Source organism: Rhopalosiphum maidis, chromosome 4, assembly GCF_003676215.2.
Source record: "Rhopalosiphum maidis isolate BTI-1 chromosome 4, ASM367621v3, whole genome shotgun sequence".
NCBI lineage: Eukaryota > Metazoa > Arthropoda > Insecta > Hemiptera > Aphididae > Rhopalosiphum > Rhopalosiphum maidis.
Window position 1 is genome coordinate 48,351,166 of NC_040880.1, and position 18,826 is coordinate 48,369,991.

The 18,826-nt window shown below is 32.8% G+C and overlaps 2 protein-coding genes across 2 annotated transcripts in view; one reads left to right on the forward strand and one right to left on the reverse strand.

Annotated features, from left to right (window-relative positions):
* The window catches only part of LOC113555848 (gamma-2-syntrophin), a 41,432-nt gene that overhangs the window by 16,028 nt on the left and 6,578 nt on the right, over positions 1-18,826 (forward strand). The window contains exons 2-5 of the mRNA XM_026960412.1: positions 16,073-16,160; positions 16,252-16,431; positions 17,059-17,215; positions 18,026-18,154. Coding sequence (XP_026816213.1) covers positions 16,095-16,160; positions 16,252-16,431; positions 17,059-17,215; positions 18,026-18,154 — 532 coding nt within the window. The 5' untranslated portion in view covers positions 16,073-16,094. The remainder of the gene's footprint in view (positions 1-16,072; positions 16,161-16,251; positions 16,432-17,058; positions 17,216-18,025; positions 18,155-18,826) is intronic.
* Positions 40-4,758, reverse strand: LOC113555849 (hairy/enhancer-of-split related with YRPW motif protein-like). Its single transcript, XM_026960413.1, has 3 exons — positions 4,166-4,758; positions 3,706-3,926; positions 40-1,377 (listed from the first exon to the last, which is right to left on the reverse strand). The coding sequence occupies exons 1-3, from the start codon at positions 4,396-4,398 to the stop codon at positions 575-577; spliced, it is 1,257 nt and encodes a 418-aa protein (XP_026816214.1). The 5' UTR covers positions 4,399-4,758; the 3' UTR covers positions 40-574.

An 18,826-nucleotide genomic window follows, 5' to 3' on the forward strand; every position in this document is an offset into this window, starting at 1 on the left:
ATATATGTATTATATTTTCGTGTAAATTATACAAAACAATACGTTAACAAATAATTTCTTGTCATATCGTACAAAATATAATCATTATAAATATCATTAATAAAAATAAAAGTATAGGATTATCGTACGTGTCCAAAATACGTACAACTCTCTGTATGTTATAAGACTCTAAAAATATACAAAAAAATAAACATAAAACTTAAAAAAAAAATGTCACTCGTCGATTGCATTTCCCCACAACGCGTTAATTATTAAATGATACAATATATTTATATGATGAATAGGGAACACCAAACATTAACGCGCGGAGTAGGACGATATATTTATCCGATGCAATTGCGAGTAATTACAATATTATTGCTATATATTATGTATAAGTACAAAAAACGAAAATGGCTTTGGTTAGGGTTGTTGACTAGAATACGGTTCACGATAATAATTAGGTAATAATTCACAGTAAAAAAATTCAAGAGAAAAAAAACTCTCATTGAGTTGTCATACACTATAATACAGTATAGTGCGTATGCCACTTATTGTCAATAGGTACTAACGAGATGAGCGATATAAACGCTATTTAGTACGCCACTTCAGCGCCCCAGGGCCTATATGGTTTCATCTGCGCGGAAACGGACGAATCGGGTTGATACTGCTGTTGTTGTTGGTGATGGTGCTGTTGGTGCATGGCTGCATCGTCGTGATAGCTCGACGGCGGCTGCGGTGGCGGTTGAACGGGTTGCAAGTTGTGCAATTGGTTGCCGGCGCCGCCGCCGTGCTGGTGTTGGTGCTGGTAGTCGTCGCGACCGCGATGATGGTGCTGCTGTTCGTGTTGTCGCTGCTGTTGGTGATGGTGGTGGTGATGATGATAGTCCGCCGGGACGGACGACAGGGTGGTGAGGCCGGCTGCGTCCGCTTCGGCCGCAGATTTGATGCCGTCCGCGGCCGTTGCTGACGTCTCGTAATTGTTGTTGTTGTGGCTGGGCGGTGGCGGCGGCGGGGGAAGGGTCAGCGACGGCGGTTGCTGTTGTTGTTGGTGAGGTGACGTCGTCGACGGGTAATGGTGCACCGGCGGAATGGTCGGCGGTGGTGGCGGCGGTGGCGGCGGCGGCGCCCCAACGTGATGACCACCGTACCAACCTGGCGGCGGCGGCGGTGGCGGCGCGTTGTGGTGTGCCGCAGCGGCCGGTGACTTGGCCGCATACTCGCGTTGTGCAGCAAAGTACTGTAAGTGCGACAGTAGACGTTCGCGCAGTGGGTCCCGACCGTTCATGCCTTCCACCGACTCCAAGTACCTAGCCACCTCGTTGGCGCATTCCCTGAACCCGATATTGTGGTAATCCATCGCGTACTTGGACGGATCGTAAGCCAACGTGTCTAAACCTGCACGGGAAGAAAAAACAAACCATGTTAGTAATTATTATTATATTTGACGATTCGCTATTTTATCGTTTTTCAAAAATTAAAGTTCTGAAGTTTAAAATCATTAGTAAGTAGGTACTAGCGTATTATACGATTTTATACATATTTTACAAAGTTATAATAACTATACTTATTACTTAAATATACATGACGTATTTTATTGAACTTATTACTGATTGTATATTATATGTATATATTTTGTGATAAACTTGGTACAGACAGTGCAAAAATTTTATGTCCAACATCCTGCAGGACTAGCCTATATTATTACTATACATATTTATTATACTACCTAAACATATCCGCTATTAAATTGTTTTTATAAATTATTATTAAAAATTGAATTACAATAAACCGCAATATGACCCACAAACACCCATTCAAAAAAACTTAGTTAAACTTCACCACTAATTGCAATTTAATTGAGTGTGAACAAACAATTTTTATACACGATCACAGGTTTATAGCTTATCTGGCTATATTCTTGCAGTTTTCTAAACTATAGTTTATAAACGTTTAATTTTATTTTTTGAATGTTACACGTCTAATAAATACGACTATTTTTAAACATCGTTTATAAAATTTAAATTATCGCGTATACGTAATTTTAAGGTATTTTTTTTAGACATCATATTTACGTAACTTCTGTATAAAATGATACTTACAAGATTACTTAAATGTATTTAATTTTTGGAACACGGGTTAACGCAAAACTATTATAAGTATCTTATTTTATATCATATTGTTTAAAGATTGTAATCGGATAATAGGTACTCCCACGATTACGTTCACGGCCGATTTACGAGTTTGCGGGTAATAATGGTAATAATAGTAATAATAATAATAACAAACAATAAATCGCTGTGTGATCGGTGGTGTTTGCGTATAAATATACACGCGCGCGGGGGCTGCCGTCTAAAATGCGACGATGCTCGTCAAAACGGCCGTGGTTGGTGGCGAATCGTGGGAAAAGGGTGGCGCCGATTTGCGACCGACGAGGGGCAGCTGACACGGAATCACGTTCTCACGGTAATGTGTATATATGGTATATAATCTGTCCGTATTACCACCCCCTTCGGGATATCGCGATTTAATTTTGATCAATAAATTAAAAAAAATAAATAAATACAAGTAAGTGAGTTAACAATATACGCGGACACAAGCCAAAATCGGGATAAGTCTTAATTCACACGGTCGAAAACACCTGATCGCCGCGCGTGTGGCATGTCTATTTAACACAAAACCGTGACAAGATCGCGTGGAATAATAATAATGAAAAGTATTTTCATATAATAATATAATCTATCTATTACCTATTGACTTACAATGTCCACTGAAATATCTTTTACACTTATATATTGCATAATACATTGACCCATATACTAAGTATACATTGATAATATCTAGATCGGTATTAATGAACTAAGTCGACATATTTTAATCTAGTCGTTAAATCCAAACCTAACGTATAGACGAAAAGAAGGTTTTTTTGTGAAAAAATAATATCATTAAAACGCAGTTGTCCATGGTCACAACGTGTGACATTATCATCGTTGTGTATTATAATGGTGATCAAATTTATTATTATGGTTGTATGCGCGCGTGTTCCACTACGGCGGGCACTTGTCGCCGAGGAACAGGATATGTCGAGTTAATAGACTGAATACTTATTTACATCGTACGTACTGCGTACTACTCGGATCCTATAACCCTTTGCCGGCGGTAAGTAGTTATGCATGTACACCTTTTGTTTAATATTATGCTACTACGACGGGAAGTCGGCAAGAGGCAGGTGTACTGGCGTACTGGTGTAATAGTAGCGTATAACGCAGTCAACGTCAACGACGAAGACAACCACTGCTTAAATATAATTTAACGTACTCGCGCAACGACAAATCGTAAATGGGATATGCGACCGGAAAATTAGACAAAAACCTCAATAATATGGTATCGTACTACGATTATTTTATTTCAAGCACCAACGATACGAACAACTGGACTCCAACCTTTAATTACATTATTATTATTAAGTTATTAAAAAATGATAAAGAAATAAATACTTATTTATATTATTGCATACAAATATGTTAACCTATATATGGCTATATAGGAAATCCATCAAGGTTGAATTAAAAGACTTAAATAGTTTAAAAAAATCGAAGTAGAAAACCGAAATACTTTACGAATTCGTGAGTTAAGTCTATTATAACTTTGATAAATATATATATTAAACGTACCTACTAATATTATATAATTACAACAAATATCGTTTGTAAGCAAGTGATTTACCTTTTGCGTGAATCATTTTCAAATGATCGACCGTGAGCTGTAAGATTTCGGCCTTTTCCAGTTTGGCCGAACCCTGTTTTTCGTACGCCGTGGGCACAAGCCGTCTGAGTTCTGACAGACTGGTGTTGATGCGGTCGCGACGTCTTTTTTCGATGATGCCCCGGCGTTTTTTCCGGGTAAGCATGTGGGGCGTGTCAGTTCCGTCTCCAGGTGAAGAACAACTATGGGAAAATTGAAAAAAAAGTGTGAGTAAAATAATTTAAAAACAAGTCAAAAAATTTCGGAATATTTTTTTTTTTTAAATTTCCGTGTCATAATAATTTTATATCATATTATAATCAGAAAAAATATTTGAAAATATCCTCAAAATCGTTCGGTCGGATTATTTACCGTGAGACTTGAAGACGGGTGTTACAAGTGTATATATATATATATATATATAGGACATAAGTGTACTTACTGGTCTTTGCTGGACTCCTCAGAAAACGCATCGTCGCAATCGTCGCTCTCGTTGAAATGTCTTTTGACGCCTTGCTGATGGTGTCGAGAAGTCGGCGGTGGCGCGGGCATCGAACTCCACGGTCCGTAGCCCCAGTGGGGGGGCTCGGCGGTAGCGGCAGCTGTGGTCGGCGGTTGATACGATGCGACGGAATCCGGATGATGAGCCGGACCGCCCCCGCGGGGCACCACCATGCGCCACAAGTTGACGGCGGCCGGGTCGCAGTAGCCCAAGTAATCGTTAGGCCGTGCGTCCGGGTACGCGACGGCAGCGGCGGCTGCGACGGACCGCAGGTCATGGTGGTGATGGTTGTGGTTAGCCACTTTGGCGGTTGAATTTAAAAAATATGAAGAAAAAAATAAATAACCGCCCGGTAAGTGCAGTTATTGACGGCGGGAGGAAGGGGTCACGTGCTACGGTCCCTTGTTTGCGGTTTTATCTTTAAGGAAACGGTCTCGTCGCGGACCACTTGTTGTCGCGGCGGCGGTGCGCAGTGTGTGTATATTATATTAAATACGCGGGCGAACGTGTGCGCGACGTGTACGACGTGAGCCGGACGACTGCCGTGGCGCGTGGACGACCGGCGGCCGTACGTCGGGCGAACGCCGTCCGGACGCCCCACGCCGCGACGACGGCCACCCCCCACCACCGAAAAAAAAAAATCAAATAGAGTCGAAAACGAAAACCGGAAGGGCGTCCCTTCTCACTCGCGCACCGCGGTACGACCATCCGGTTCCGAGTGCGCGCGCGCGCGCGCGCGTACGTATGTGGGTGTGCGTATACGGTAATAATATTATACACGCACACGCACACGCACACGCGACACCGCGACGTTATCGCGCCGGCGAGTGTGTGTACATCGTATATATGTATTTTGTATAAACGGTCCACACGTCTTCGCCGTCGCCGCCCCGCCGTTATCGCGCGGCCGGACAAAACGTCCGACGACGTCCGTCGCGCGGCGATGTAAGTGTGTGCAAATCGCCGGCGGGCACGTGATCAGCCCGAGTCCGACACTTATTATTTTGTATTAATAGGTGTGATGTACACTGATGTGTGGCGGTCGAGCGCGCACGTTATTATATATTATATTACAAGCGGACTCGTGGCGCTTTTAAAAACATATAATAATAATATTTAAATGCCAACTACTGGTGCAGACGGTGTTGTCATTAAACGTCGTCGTTTTCGCCGCAGTGGTCGCACGTGCGATCCGCTAATATGGTTATTGACTTCGATTTAACGATTTGTAACAATAAGAGATACCGTTGACACACGTAATATAGTCCGCAGAACCGCAGTGAGCCGGTGATATTTGCGTGCGATTCGAGTGACGATTCGGTGGTGCATTCGATTCATTTCGAATAGCGTTTATTTTAAGTATAACCTATACGATGTGGCGGAACGTCGATCGAAACCGTTTGACGGTTAACAGTCAAAAAGTTCCGTATTATTGTCGTTAGAAGTATATACCGTCGAAATCGTGAATTGTCGAAACGAAATGCCAAACTTTAAAGTCTTCGGAATTTTTATTTTTACGAAAAATCCGACATGTTTATTTTTGGTGAATTATAGATTGCTCGCCGTCTCTATTATTTATGAAAGCTCGTATCACGCGACACGCAGCCATCCGTTGTGTGAAGTCGAAAAGAGACGCGAGTATACGTATTATATACTTGATTTTGTTACGAATATTTGATATTCGATTTTCATTTTTACAGCGGAGTTGGGTATACGACCGTATAGTAGACTTTTAGATACCTAACTATTATTAAAACTGAAATCGTGACCGCGTTTATTGGTTATGGCCGGTATGGGATAATATTCCATTCGTTTAGCGATTGAACGCTGAAAGTCGCTTTCTATGACATCTATCAACATTATTTCATGTGCGATTCGGTATTTCGTATGCAATATAAGTACTATAAACTGTTCTATAACGTCCTTTTAATACTAGCTCCACTGTATAGTATGTAATATTTGAATGTTAAGTTTTAAATGTTTTAGCGTTTATTGATGTTACGCTCATATTATGTGTTTGAAATATTTTTATTCGTTGTATAATGGTTGAATGGTATCGAAATATACGTAATACATGAAAAGTACTATAAACCAAACATTTTCAATTTTATTTACATGAAAATTAAATTTAAAGGTTTGGCAACATCCCATATAGGTGATAGGAACTATATAGTATGTACAAGTAAAAGTACGTTATTACATATTATATTTATATTAGGTATAAATAATTCACCCTCGCTTTATCAAATTGCCGTGCATACATCGTTCATTATAATTTATATAAGTAACAATAATAAATGCTTTTACCGTTGTACACTGTACACGTGTTGTGTAATATACGTTTACAACGTACCTACCACGTCTAATAAGGGACGATATACAGTATACTTAGTGGATATCGTTGAAAAAAATGCAACATAACGCACTTATAAAATATATATCACAAAGTGGTTTTTGCATGGTCGACCCCACGCAGCTATATTATAATTTATAATAATACAGAATATATTTATATACTATAGTGCATACATATAAGTATATAAAAGTATACACATATATTATATATATTGTATTATATAAATGGTGTACTCAAACGGTTACAACATGTCAGTTTATCGGTATAATTCTTGTGCACCGTGCACCTGTGAATTTATTCAATTCGGTCCGTTGGCCGCAGTATACACACCGCACGTTCGTAATGTGTACAACAAACAACGCTAATTATTATACTCACGTGATAATAATATTAAACCGTATTATAGTCATAGCATAGTATTTTATGTTTTTCTGTCTGTTTTCGGTATCAAGACGACTTCGATTTGTTGGTTATCGAATCTGGTAAACATGCCAACGCGTATACAATTTATAATGTAAGTAAAAGTTGAGACGATATCGAGAAAAGTTTTTGGGCTTCGTAACGTGATATGGGATACGGAGAGTAGATTGAACGGATAGGGTGGTCGCGGAGGCGGCCGATATGTATCGAATATAAATAATATATATATATATATATATATATATATATATATATATACACATACACACATCATCCCACGCAAACACGGTTTGGATCTTTCGTCAAAGTTTTTCAATCGTGGCGCACAAAGTTTAAGTATACGAGTATACACCTTTGGTTTCACCTCTGCAATCAAACGCGTCGTTCGCGTACGTGTGCCGACCTATAATTTACCAAACGGAATCTTAAACGTTAAAATTTACAATCGTTAATCGACTGCGATAATATAATAATAATACTGCGAGATCGAATACGAATAAAACTATCAATGTCACAAAATGGGCGTTCTATCAAAAGTCACTATAAATCAGTCACTTTTTGTGCCGTTTTGGGAGCATACACAAAATATAATTTTAGGTGATTTTTAATGGGCTTGTCATTGTTGACATTTTCGCCGAGTATGGGATTTCATATTGATCATCGCCCATCAATATAATATCATATTAATATTTGTCTAGTTTTAAAATTAAGCTTTCGCTAACATCATATCACATAATCCTCAATTTTGATTACTATTTTTTCATTATTACTAACCCTTTTAATATTTGTGTAAAATATAGAAATGTATTTCTATATTTTTGATTAGATAAAATACCCGTCATCCAAATAATGTTCGCGTTATATCCAACGTAATACATTTATATAATATATATTTATTACGGTCAGCGAGCTTTGATAATTTATATTTTACGATACTCCATATAGTGCACGCCGTACGGTGAGCTATGTACGATCGTTCGGGTATCTGGTAAATAATATTATAAACGTTGTTTTGTTTCCAATACTTGGTATTACACTCGTGTGTAATAAATAACAATTCTAATCATTTGTTAGTTATAAATGTTATAATATAGTTTTATTATTATGTCTTATGATAGTACACTACTTAGTACTTAACGAAATTATATAACATAGCCGGTTACATTAAATAGGTTGTAATGGTTGTATCTGTTTTGGCACATACAAATAAACGGTAGGTACAATTATCGGGATTTTCGTTGATTTTTTGGTTGATTAATGATTAGACATTCTTAAAAATTGTGTATAAATGACGATGCATAAAAATTGTTATTCGATAAAAAAAAAAAAACAAAATATAATGCGTGAACATTCCCATATCTTTAAAATGTATATGAAATATGATTTAACATAAAATCTTAATTTTGCTATAAATTATTTCGCTCGTTTGATGTTTTAGTTCATTTTATATACTTAATACCATTCAATTCCTATTTAACGCATCCATTAAAGTGACTTATAGGTATTTAATTATGAATAGGGTTAGGATTTCTACGCAGTAAAAAATTGTAAAATATGAATTTATTATTTACCAAAATATACAAAAACAATATTTTTTAAAATATTAGTATGTATTATTTTTTATTACACAAATATTTGTTTATATTATTACTTATTATTTATTGTTATTAGTGTTAATAATCAACCGTGGTTATTATATACTATTATTAGATGTTTTTTTTAATATTCTAATGTGAACGATCGGTGATTAGATCGAAGAATAGATTTATATTGGCTGAAATTCCTTTCCACATCACACGATGTTGTTGGAGCATATTTAAAAGACGCGATTTATCCTGGATTTAAAGTAATATTAACATATTTTTCTTCTGTTTCATATTCGCCGTTTATAATGCTACACATTTTTAGAAGTGTTTTGAATCCCTATTCTTCTTTAGTACTAAGTCCATTTTAGTTAAGATTGGTACACGTATATAGTATATTTACGACAACTCGACAAATAACCCAGTAATATTATAAACGTTCATTTAATAAATACCATTTAAAACTAACAAGATTCTCAAAAATGTATATATTTATATGCAATTATATAATGCATTATATTCAAAATATACAAAAATAAATAATTGTTCTATTTATTCGAGAATGAGCCAAATTGTGGGCAAATCTGACAACCAATCAATTAGGACATAAGGGAAAAAATATGCAAATGTATAGAAATTCTAGCCCTAATGATGAGATACATTTAACAGTCGACATATATATTATTATTTACTACAGAACGCCAAAGCGAGGATAGTAGGATACATTGTTGCATCATAAGTCGAGAAAAGCTTATTTTTAAATGATAAAAAATCATATAATTCGTAAAAATAGACCGGCGCCGGTGCGACGGCAATACCATACTAACATATTATATTGAAATATTTTATTTAAGAATGATATAGTATCACATACATTTAATTATAAAAATAGTTTTAAAATGTATTCAATTAAACTAAAGTTATTATTATATATTTATATAATATATGTAATTTTATCATTTTAACGTTGGAAACTTTTTAAAACCAGATAAAAAAGAAAACTTACGAAATAGTTTTCATTTTACCGTAAAAGTGAGTAAATTTATATAAGCACCTATAAACTTTAGAAGTTTAAACACGAAATATAAATTAATTTCAGCCTTTCAAATAGCGTAATATCAAATCATTTTTTTTTTTTTAGAACGTTTATCACGTACGCATTTTTTTAAAATTGTTATAATTAATTTTTTGTTACGATTATATTATGTACACCCTTGCCTAATTATCTCCAAAAATTGATTTAATATTTCAATCAGAACATTCAAAATAATAGTATTATAAATCTATAAATGAAAAAACACATTATTATCTCACTTAGGATTGATTTTAATATCATTGCAGTATTTAATAGATCGTTGCATCATCCGTTTAATATTGTATAATAGTACTTTTGTTAATAACTCTATACCTAGCATTATCCGTACATCAAACATCTAAATGTTTGTGAATGATGAGTTAAGTGTATTTATATGTTATATCTTTATATTTACGATAATATATATTATAGGCTTATGTCATTTAATCATTTGTATTAGTATATTTACTAATATCCAACTAGTATATGTATATACTATATTTTGTTAATGGGGTATTGACTTTTCCAATTCGAATACTTGACAATTCGCGGCTAACTAATTTTTTTATTGTGCAAGTCTAAATTATATATATTTCAATAAAAATTGATTAATAATAATAATTTTCTTAATAATGATGTAGATATGTTGGATATTGAATTCAAAATTTTATTTACGGAATAGTACATGCTAGGTGGGTTTTATTAAAATATAACGCTCATGTCTGTTTTATATTATAAATCGTAAATATATAAGCCCACACTGGCCAGTGACCACACTCTGTAACTTAGCTGACAGTTATATAAATAATTATTACATTAAAATATGAAAATTTTAAAGCTGACGGCAAACATAATTTTAATAAAACTGTATTGTAATATTATTTAAAATTATAAATTATAAAATACTTTAACTTTAATTACTATTTTAAACTGCTTGATGTTGATTGATAATTTAAATAATTGATATCAAAGAACTTTTTAGAATTATTAGATTCTAGCAAAAGAAAATAATTATTTTATTTTGAACAATATTTATTTGTTATAGATCAATTCAATATTCCAAAAATAAATAAATCTATTACAGCATTTGAGGTCCTTATAAAAAATTATATATATCAGCCTATGAAAAAGGCTTGTTTTTTCATTATTATTTACAACAATTATATACATACATGTAATATAATATGTTAATAATTAATTTTAACAAGGTTTATAAGGAATATCCGTCCTATATTTTCCATCGTATTTTTTTAAAACAGTACAATATATTAATTCCTATGTATTTATTATGTAATAAAAAAAATATTTTCTATTTATTTATTATGTACCTATAAACAAAAATTAGGTTGAAAAATTTAAAATAGGTATTTATTTTTGTTTGATTTTTGCTGTTGCTCCAATATTTTATTGCTCATATTGGCTTTTTAATTACTTAATAATTCGAATGAAATATGTATTCAATAGTAATAATTAACATTTAGGGTTCGGGCTGGATATATAATTGTAGACTATAATATAATATTTATAATCCAACCTATCAGTTTGGTCTTTGGATTTATGCTATGTTTAATAAATTATGGTTGTATTCGCGTATATTAAAATATACTTTTTTACTATATAGTTAAAAAAAAATACATTTAGTGTAATGTAATATAGTTACACATTATATTAATAGGTACATAAAATTAGATTTTAATTTAATTTCCTAATGGTATTACTATTTATGAAGTAATTAATCTTCAATATATTTTTTCACATTATATATTTACTCAAAAAAAGCATTTAATTTATTATAATTTTCTTTTAACTTACAGAATTAACATATTTTGGATAGCAGTACACAATTATAAAACAGCAGTGGCTTGTTGATAAAGTAAAAGCCGTCCGCCGTTCGTTATTTAATTCGTTTTGTCTTAAAAATTAAACCGTACATTGATGTTGAACTCCGTGAATTACGATTACTATACCTATATATTATTATACAATATGATAAAGAGCGCGTGTCTTGCGGTTTAACCACGTGCAGCAGAGACGATTTGTGCGCGTGCCGAGTGTCATGTCAGCCTATTTTATACTCCTCACAACGTCTAGCACGCGTCTCGTCTCATTCACATTATCATCAAATTAAAATCTAATTATTTTTTTTTCAATGGAACGATATAAATAATTATATCTATAGAATGTAAGAAATCGCTCGTCTGCATAATAATCACATTAAATATATTTTATACCATCAAATATACTAATACATGTAAACATTTTATGTGTTCACATATAGTCATCTGCTATATTGTATATAAGGCACGTATACAGGGGGGTTGGGGGGTAAACCCCCCTATATAATTTCGAGTAACGAGGGAAATATTCTTGTATTATGTTGCGGCACAATTTGTATTGCTATATTTTGTACACCCCCCCCCCCTACAGAAATTTTTTTTGTATACGTGCTTGTTGTATAGGTACACTAGACAGTTTTAGTACATAATAATATATTGTGTAGAACATTATTATCAGTTTTATTTTGTAAGATTCGCGTATTACTAAACCTACTATTATTTTTTTTACGAGTAGGTAATTTTTTTTTCAAAAAGAAATGAATTTCCATTTATTGTATATTAAACGATTATTATTAATTATAAGTATATCTGAAAGGAAAACGCACGAGACAATAATATCGCACCTGACTATACTTATATAACTAAGTACGGCTATATGCTTGTGCATAATATATGTTGTCAACGCGTGTAATTATGTAGTATCGCCGTGTTCAGTGACGACCGACAGAGGCTTTTATTGTAAACATCGCATCGCTACAATCAGGCACACGTCGGACACGCGCCCGTGTACGATATAATATATTATAATATGCGCGAGGTGGATCAGGTATTGTAGATTTTACAAAAGGTGTACACAAATACGCAAACACACAATTCTATACTCGTCGTTAGACGGCGAACAACAATACGAGTAAATCGTAAGTACGACATTTTTACGCGCGCGCGCGTGTATATATGCCACACGAGATTAAGTCCGATGTTTGTAATTATATAATGTTTGTGTGGGCGCGGCGGGTGGATGGGTAAAAGTGGCGATATATAAGGGTACGCCGCGCAAAGGGGTGTGTGAGAGAAGTTCCGGACACGATTTCCCACGAACTCTTCGCCGGAGAAAATGCTTTCGGGGTGAGAGACCGTTCCCGTCTATATGCGACCGCGGCACACACATACGTACACATGCGCGCGTATATATACATCACACACGCACGCAAAACCATTGTGTTCGATCGCCGCCTACGGTCACACGCCAAAACCACCCCTTCGACCTCACATGTATACAGTGCGCACATTTACTATATATATATATATATATATACCGGCGGCAATATAACCGTGTATATTGCTGTTGTGTGTGTGTGTGTGTGTGTGTGTTATATTGAATAATAATAATACGTCCGCAAACACCAGACATTTAGTCGAGAGACTCGATCCCCTCCACTGTGTGTGCGGTAGTTATCATCGCGCCGCACACGACACGATCGACGACTGCGATGTATATATTATTATATGAATGACGACGATGTACTGTTATTACGCGTATCGATGTACATGTATACATAATTATAATGTGCGAATGGTCCTCCTCGTCGCGAGTGCTGCAGTTTTCGAGAAAGGGGTCGCACGCAAATATGTATAACACAATATATATATAGTTATTAAAATTACATTATTATATATATAATATACACGTGAGTGTGTGTGTATGCGTATGAGGAAACACGAGTATATTATATTGTTGCGTGCGCGAACACATGTTAATTATTGTGATCGGAATCGAATTTTTTCGCATGTGGGCGACCTGTGGACCGTTAAGATTTTTTCTCTCGGGCCCCGTGTGACTTTTGCAGGAAATCAATCGTTTTTCGCCCCCGCCGCACTATATTATATGGGTTCGATTAAACACTCGACGTTTTTTTTTTTTTTTTAATCTACAGTGGTGGCGCACGTCTTGCTCGTATTCGACCGTCACAAACCCTGCAGATGATGCGGCGGACTGTACACGCCACTCTGAGCACGATCGCGTTGGTGTATATATCGGCGGTGTGCGGCCCTCGAACTGCGAGGCCGTCACTTTTCTCGTGTCGGTTTATCGCGCCAAGTACCACTATAAATTATACGCGCATAATACGTCACGAGGATGTGTCAATGTGTAACGGAGCGTATAACGATTTTTATGACGTAAAACTATATTTTCTCGCAATTAGGCTGGCAATCGCGGGCTGTCCCACGCTTTGTGTCGTGTCGTGTAGTAAATTATTTTTTTTTTTTTTTTATCGGTTGTACACTGCGAACCGTTTACCGTTTTCACATTACGCGCGCGCGTCGTTTTATTGCCACGCGCAGTAGGTAATTATTACGGGGGAGTAATAATATTCAGTGATAATCTATATACAGATCGACAAAATAATTAGTTACGACGAAATTATTTATCTATAAAAAATGTAAACGAATGATTAGATTATTATTATTTTGCGCTATTTTTAAAAACGATTAATATTCAATAATAATTTTGAGTGTTTTATATTATTTATTTTATAGTATTGGTCAAGTACTTTCAGTACAAGGTTATCGTGATTATATAGATGATATTGTACCGAAGATTAACCATTTTAAAAATTTCATTTCCACTAATATTTTTACCTTTTAAAATCTAAAATTAAGTGTAAGTATGTGGGTTTACTCGGAAAATATTTACTTTACCCAAAATCATGAGTTTTATTGATATGTCTTATACCTATTATATATATATATATTATGAGTTTTAGTTTATCCAATCGCTATCATAACACCCTAAAACGATTTTTGGTGTTCGCAGTCATAACACTTTATTAAACATCAAATGTTTTTCACATGTTTTTAAATAATGTATTTATTTTTTTTTACAACAAATACATTAACTCTTTTTTTTCATTGCAAGTAGATCATACATATTAATAACCGCTTACTACATTAACAATACACAAAACCCTTACCAAACCGTCATATATAACAGGGATAAATGTTTTTTGTGGATAGATCCCCCTCGAAAAATATACAAACCGCCAAAATACAATATATTTTAATTGATTTATTCATCAAATTATATACAAGTAAATTGTATAATGAATTTATTAGGTAGATAAATTTACCTATATTTTAGTATTTCATATACATAGATACTGATAATGCATGTAATCCTATCGAAAAACAAAACCCGTAAAAATACACAAAATACAATGAAATTGTTTTTGCATTTTGGCGATGTAGTTGAATAATTATAATTTGATTATAATATGTATATTTCTGTATATTATATTTATTCAATACTGTAGTATAATATATACTAGGTGATTCAAAATTTATGTTGCAGTCATTTTATCATTTAAATATTCATAATATTATAGAATGTTTAGTGCAAAAGTTTTTTTTTATAAAAATATCAAAAATGATTAATAATTTTTATGTTTATTTTACAATATTTTAGAAAAGATTTTGGAAGTTAACTTAAGAAATTCAAATAAAAACCTATACTTTTTTTTGCAATGTTGATATGAAAACAATTTTTTAGTATTTCGATTCTTAAAAATCGAAATTTGGAAAGAGTTATAACTTATGAGTATCCAAAGTTTTAAAGTTTATATAAGCTGAGTGAAGTGGCACAGAAATACCTCGCAAAATGTTGTTTTACTATACTTTGCTCGTTTAAAATTTAAATATATAAGTATTAAAACTAAGGCTCGAAAGTTATAGAAGCTAAAATAGGCTAAATATACATGGACAAATTGTATAAAATATTCATGAAAAAATGTAACCTAGTCGAGTACCGATTACAATTATGTATCGAAATTCCAAATACTCGGAAAAAAATTCTTCGTTTTATTATGATTCCAAAATATATAGTTTCTCATTTGAATTTCTTAAAATATTGTAAAAAAATTTAAAAATGACTTATCATTTTAAACATTTCTAGATAAAACAACTTTTGTATTGAAATATTTTCCCTTTTATGAATATTTTATATTTATATGATATGATAAAATAGCTGTAACGTGAATTTTGATCTGTCCTCTATTTATATTCAATTATATATTAAAATGAATTAAACACAGAATAGTACAAATAACATATATGTGTATTCAGTTTGTGTATAATTTATAAAGTACTTTAAGTACTTACTTAATATAGTAGGTACATATAATATTGTTTAATATTTGATATTATAATAATATATTATATTACGGTATATACTACTACTATTTTCCTATGGTTAATTTTTTTTGTTTTATGCATAAATAATAAAAAAAATATAACAAATATTACCAATATTTCATATTTTCATAATGAACGAATTCTTATGTTATATATGTATTGTTTCAGTTGTGATCAGCTCGGAGAAATTATGCGGCTGAATTTAAATAGTACCCAAGAATCGGATATAAAAGAGGAGTGTCTGGATGGAATTAAAGTAATAATATAATATATATTTACGCATAATGATTTTGCGTCGCTATTGAACACTGAATTCGATCAAAAACTAAAATTAATAATACCATTAGGCAAAGACGGGGTTAGTGCGAGTGAACGATTCCAATCGAGGTTCGTTAACCGTACGGTTGGTGTTGACGTTGGAATGCCTAAAACTTCAGAAACAAGAAGTAGTCGACAACCATCAGTCGTCATCGTCTTCATCATCTGAGGATACCATCGACAACTATCAACCTAGTCCAAACTATTATGTACGTAATTTAAAAAAAAAAACGATTAACACTATACTTAACATTAATTACAGCATTTTCCATTATTGTCGTACCTACTGTATGATACAATTTCCACGCGATTTAGATATATGAATTTTATGGCGTGTAAAAGTGCTTAAGTTTATTTTTTAAAAATTTATAGATGACTTATAGGATCATTGAAAAAAAAAATTCGCATTGTCACAACACTGGTGAAAACTACATTGAAAATGTATGTGAAGTTACCTAATATTCTAATTTAATATTTTGGCTCACTCCATAAATAATATATATAATATATAAACTTGCCTATATCACGAAGTTCTATCACTGACTGACCTGACCCCTACTCTAAAGTTGACAGTCTCTATATTACATATAGATATAATTTGTGCTTACTGTGAGAAAATTTTACTGATTACACAAATTCTAAATTAAAAAAAATAATAATACATTTTCAATAGTGTCGAATACAACAATAATCTATACAATGGTACCAATTAATAATTAAACTATGTTGTTCATTTCACCTTCTGTTTATACCTATACATAACATTATAAATATTTATATATATGTATATACAACTTCAGTAACACTCATAACACGATTTTTTAAAAACATTACAGTTGAGATATGTGACCGTGACCAGAAAAAACGGTAGCCTTGGAATAAGCGTCAAAGGTGGTCAAGAGAACAATTTGCCGATATTGATATCGAAGATTCCCGAAGGAGGAGCCGCTTACCACACAAAACGGTTATTCGTAGGAGATGCAATTATAAAAGGTATAGTGCCATATAATATTAGATCCGTAATTTTGATTTATTTTAAACATAAACGTAGAATACATCCGTATTTTAACAACATTTCCACTCAGTATCATTTTTCAGTATGTACCTACTTAATGGTTTAATATTACTTTCAAATAGATAATGTGTAAAAAAAAATCCACCCCAATTGTTGTTGGTTCGTGTACAACTAAAAAAATAACTTTCTCATTTTTCTGTGCGTATAAGTTAAAAAACAATAGCTATAGAGTGAAAAATTTATTGGGAATACGTGAATTTTTGAAGTACAGCGTCAGTGTAAATTGTAGAGCATAAAATATTATAAAAATGAAAATGTTTTATAAAGTAATTGTTTTTTAAATTTAACTCTCGGGTATACCGAAACAGAGTTGTTCTAAATAAATACAAATGCATACTATAATAAGTATGCATATACATTAGGTGATACTATTTTCAAAATTATACGTGCATATAATAGTATATATATGTATTTTTTTTTTTTGAAGGGGAGTATGAGAAATGGTGGTTATGTTAATTTTAATATAAATGTTGCGCTTAAAGACATTTAATTAAAACACATAAAATCTAACGATGGTAATTTCCGTTCGTAACATATAATACCTCACTCAATAAATTTAATAATTTTGTAAAGGCTTTATATACCTACCAAGGTGGTGCACACCCCCCTCAGTCACTTCCATTTAGCTATGAGTTATGAGTGCATAGTGAAAAGCTGTTATAATGTATAAATTATATCAGTATATTTTATATCTTACTATTATGATAAATGAATTTTATTTAAAACAGTGAACGACCAGTTGATCACAAACGCTTGTCACGATGCAGCTTTACACATTTTGCGGAATTCTGGAAATCATGTTACATTATTGGTCAAACACTACAAAGCTGCAGCGCCTTTTTTGTTAGGCGCAAGAGGTATTTATTTATATTACTAATTTGTTTTATTTAAGTAATCATTTTATCATATAAGATTTTGTAATGTTATTAGTAGTGTTTAAAAATTACCAATAACCAGGCCCTGATTTATGCAAGTGCAGATGGAGCACTAGCACTTGGCCCCCAATTTCTGGGGGCCCCGGGCTCTGTAAGTTGTTGAAAATTGTTTTTTTTTTAAAAATGTGTTTTCTAAAATGTAATACCAACTGTCAATGTTCAAAGTTTAGTAAATTTATATCATTAAATTGTCAGTTGAATTTTGGTTATTTTTGTCATTCCACACCTCAGTGCTAATCAGTTACCATCACAAAATATTAAAATAATAACAATAGAAAATTGTTTGAACATCTGAAATATTTGATACCCAATAACTAATTTAAACTTTTTTATGATAAAATGTTATAAAAATAGAAATTATAGAAATTAGTCATTTTTTATTTCATTTTAATTATATAAAATAAATTGTTAAATTAATAAGTTATTTTCCATTTTTATAATTTTATGGAAGACTGAAAATCAATTATTTTAATTTAAATTCATATAATAAAATCCTTAAGTATTTTTAATATTTTAATATAGTATAATTTTGTTATGTTATTTAACTAGTATTGTCTTTTCATTGTCCTTAATTTACTAGACCAAGTAACTAAA

Bases quoted from the DNA above. Each gene is read 5' to 3' on its own strand.
- LOC113555849 (XM_026960413.1), bottom strand. From the start codon at position 4,398: ATGGTGGTGCCCCGCGGGGGCGGTCCGGCTCATCATCCGGATTCCGTC. The intron at 3,927-4,165 runs GTAAGTACACTT...ATTTTCCCATAG, and splicing joins GAGGAGTCCAGCAAAGACCA to TTGTTCTTCACCTGGAGACG. The intron at 1,378-3,705 runs GTAAATCACTTG...CTTCCCGTGCAG, and splicing joins GAAAATGATTCACGCAAAAG to GTTTAGACACGTTGGCTTAC.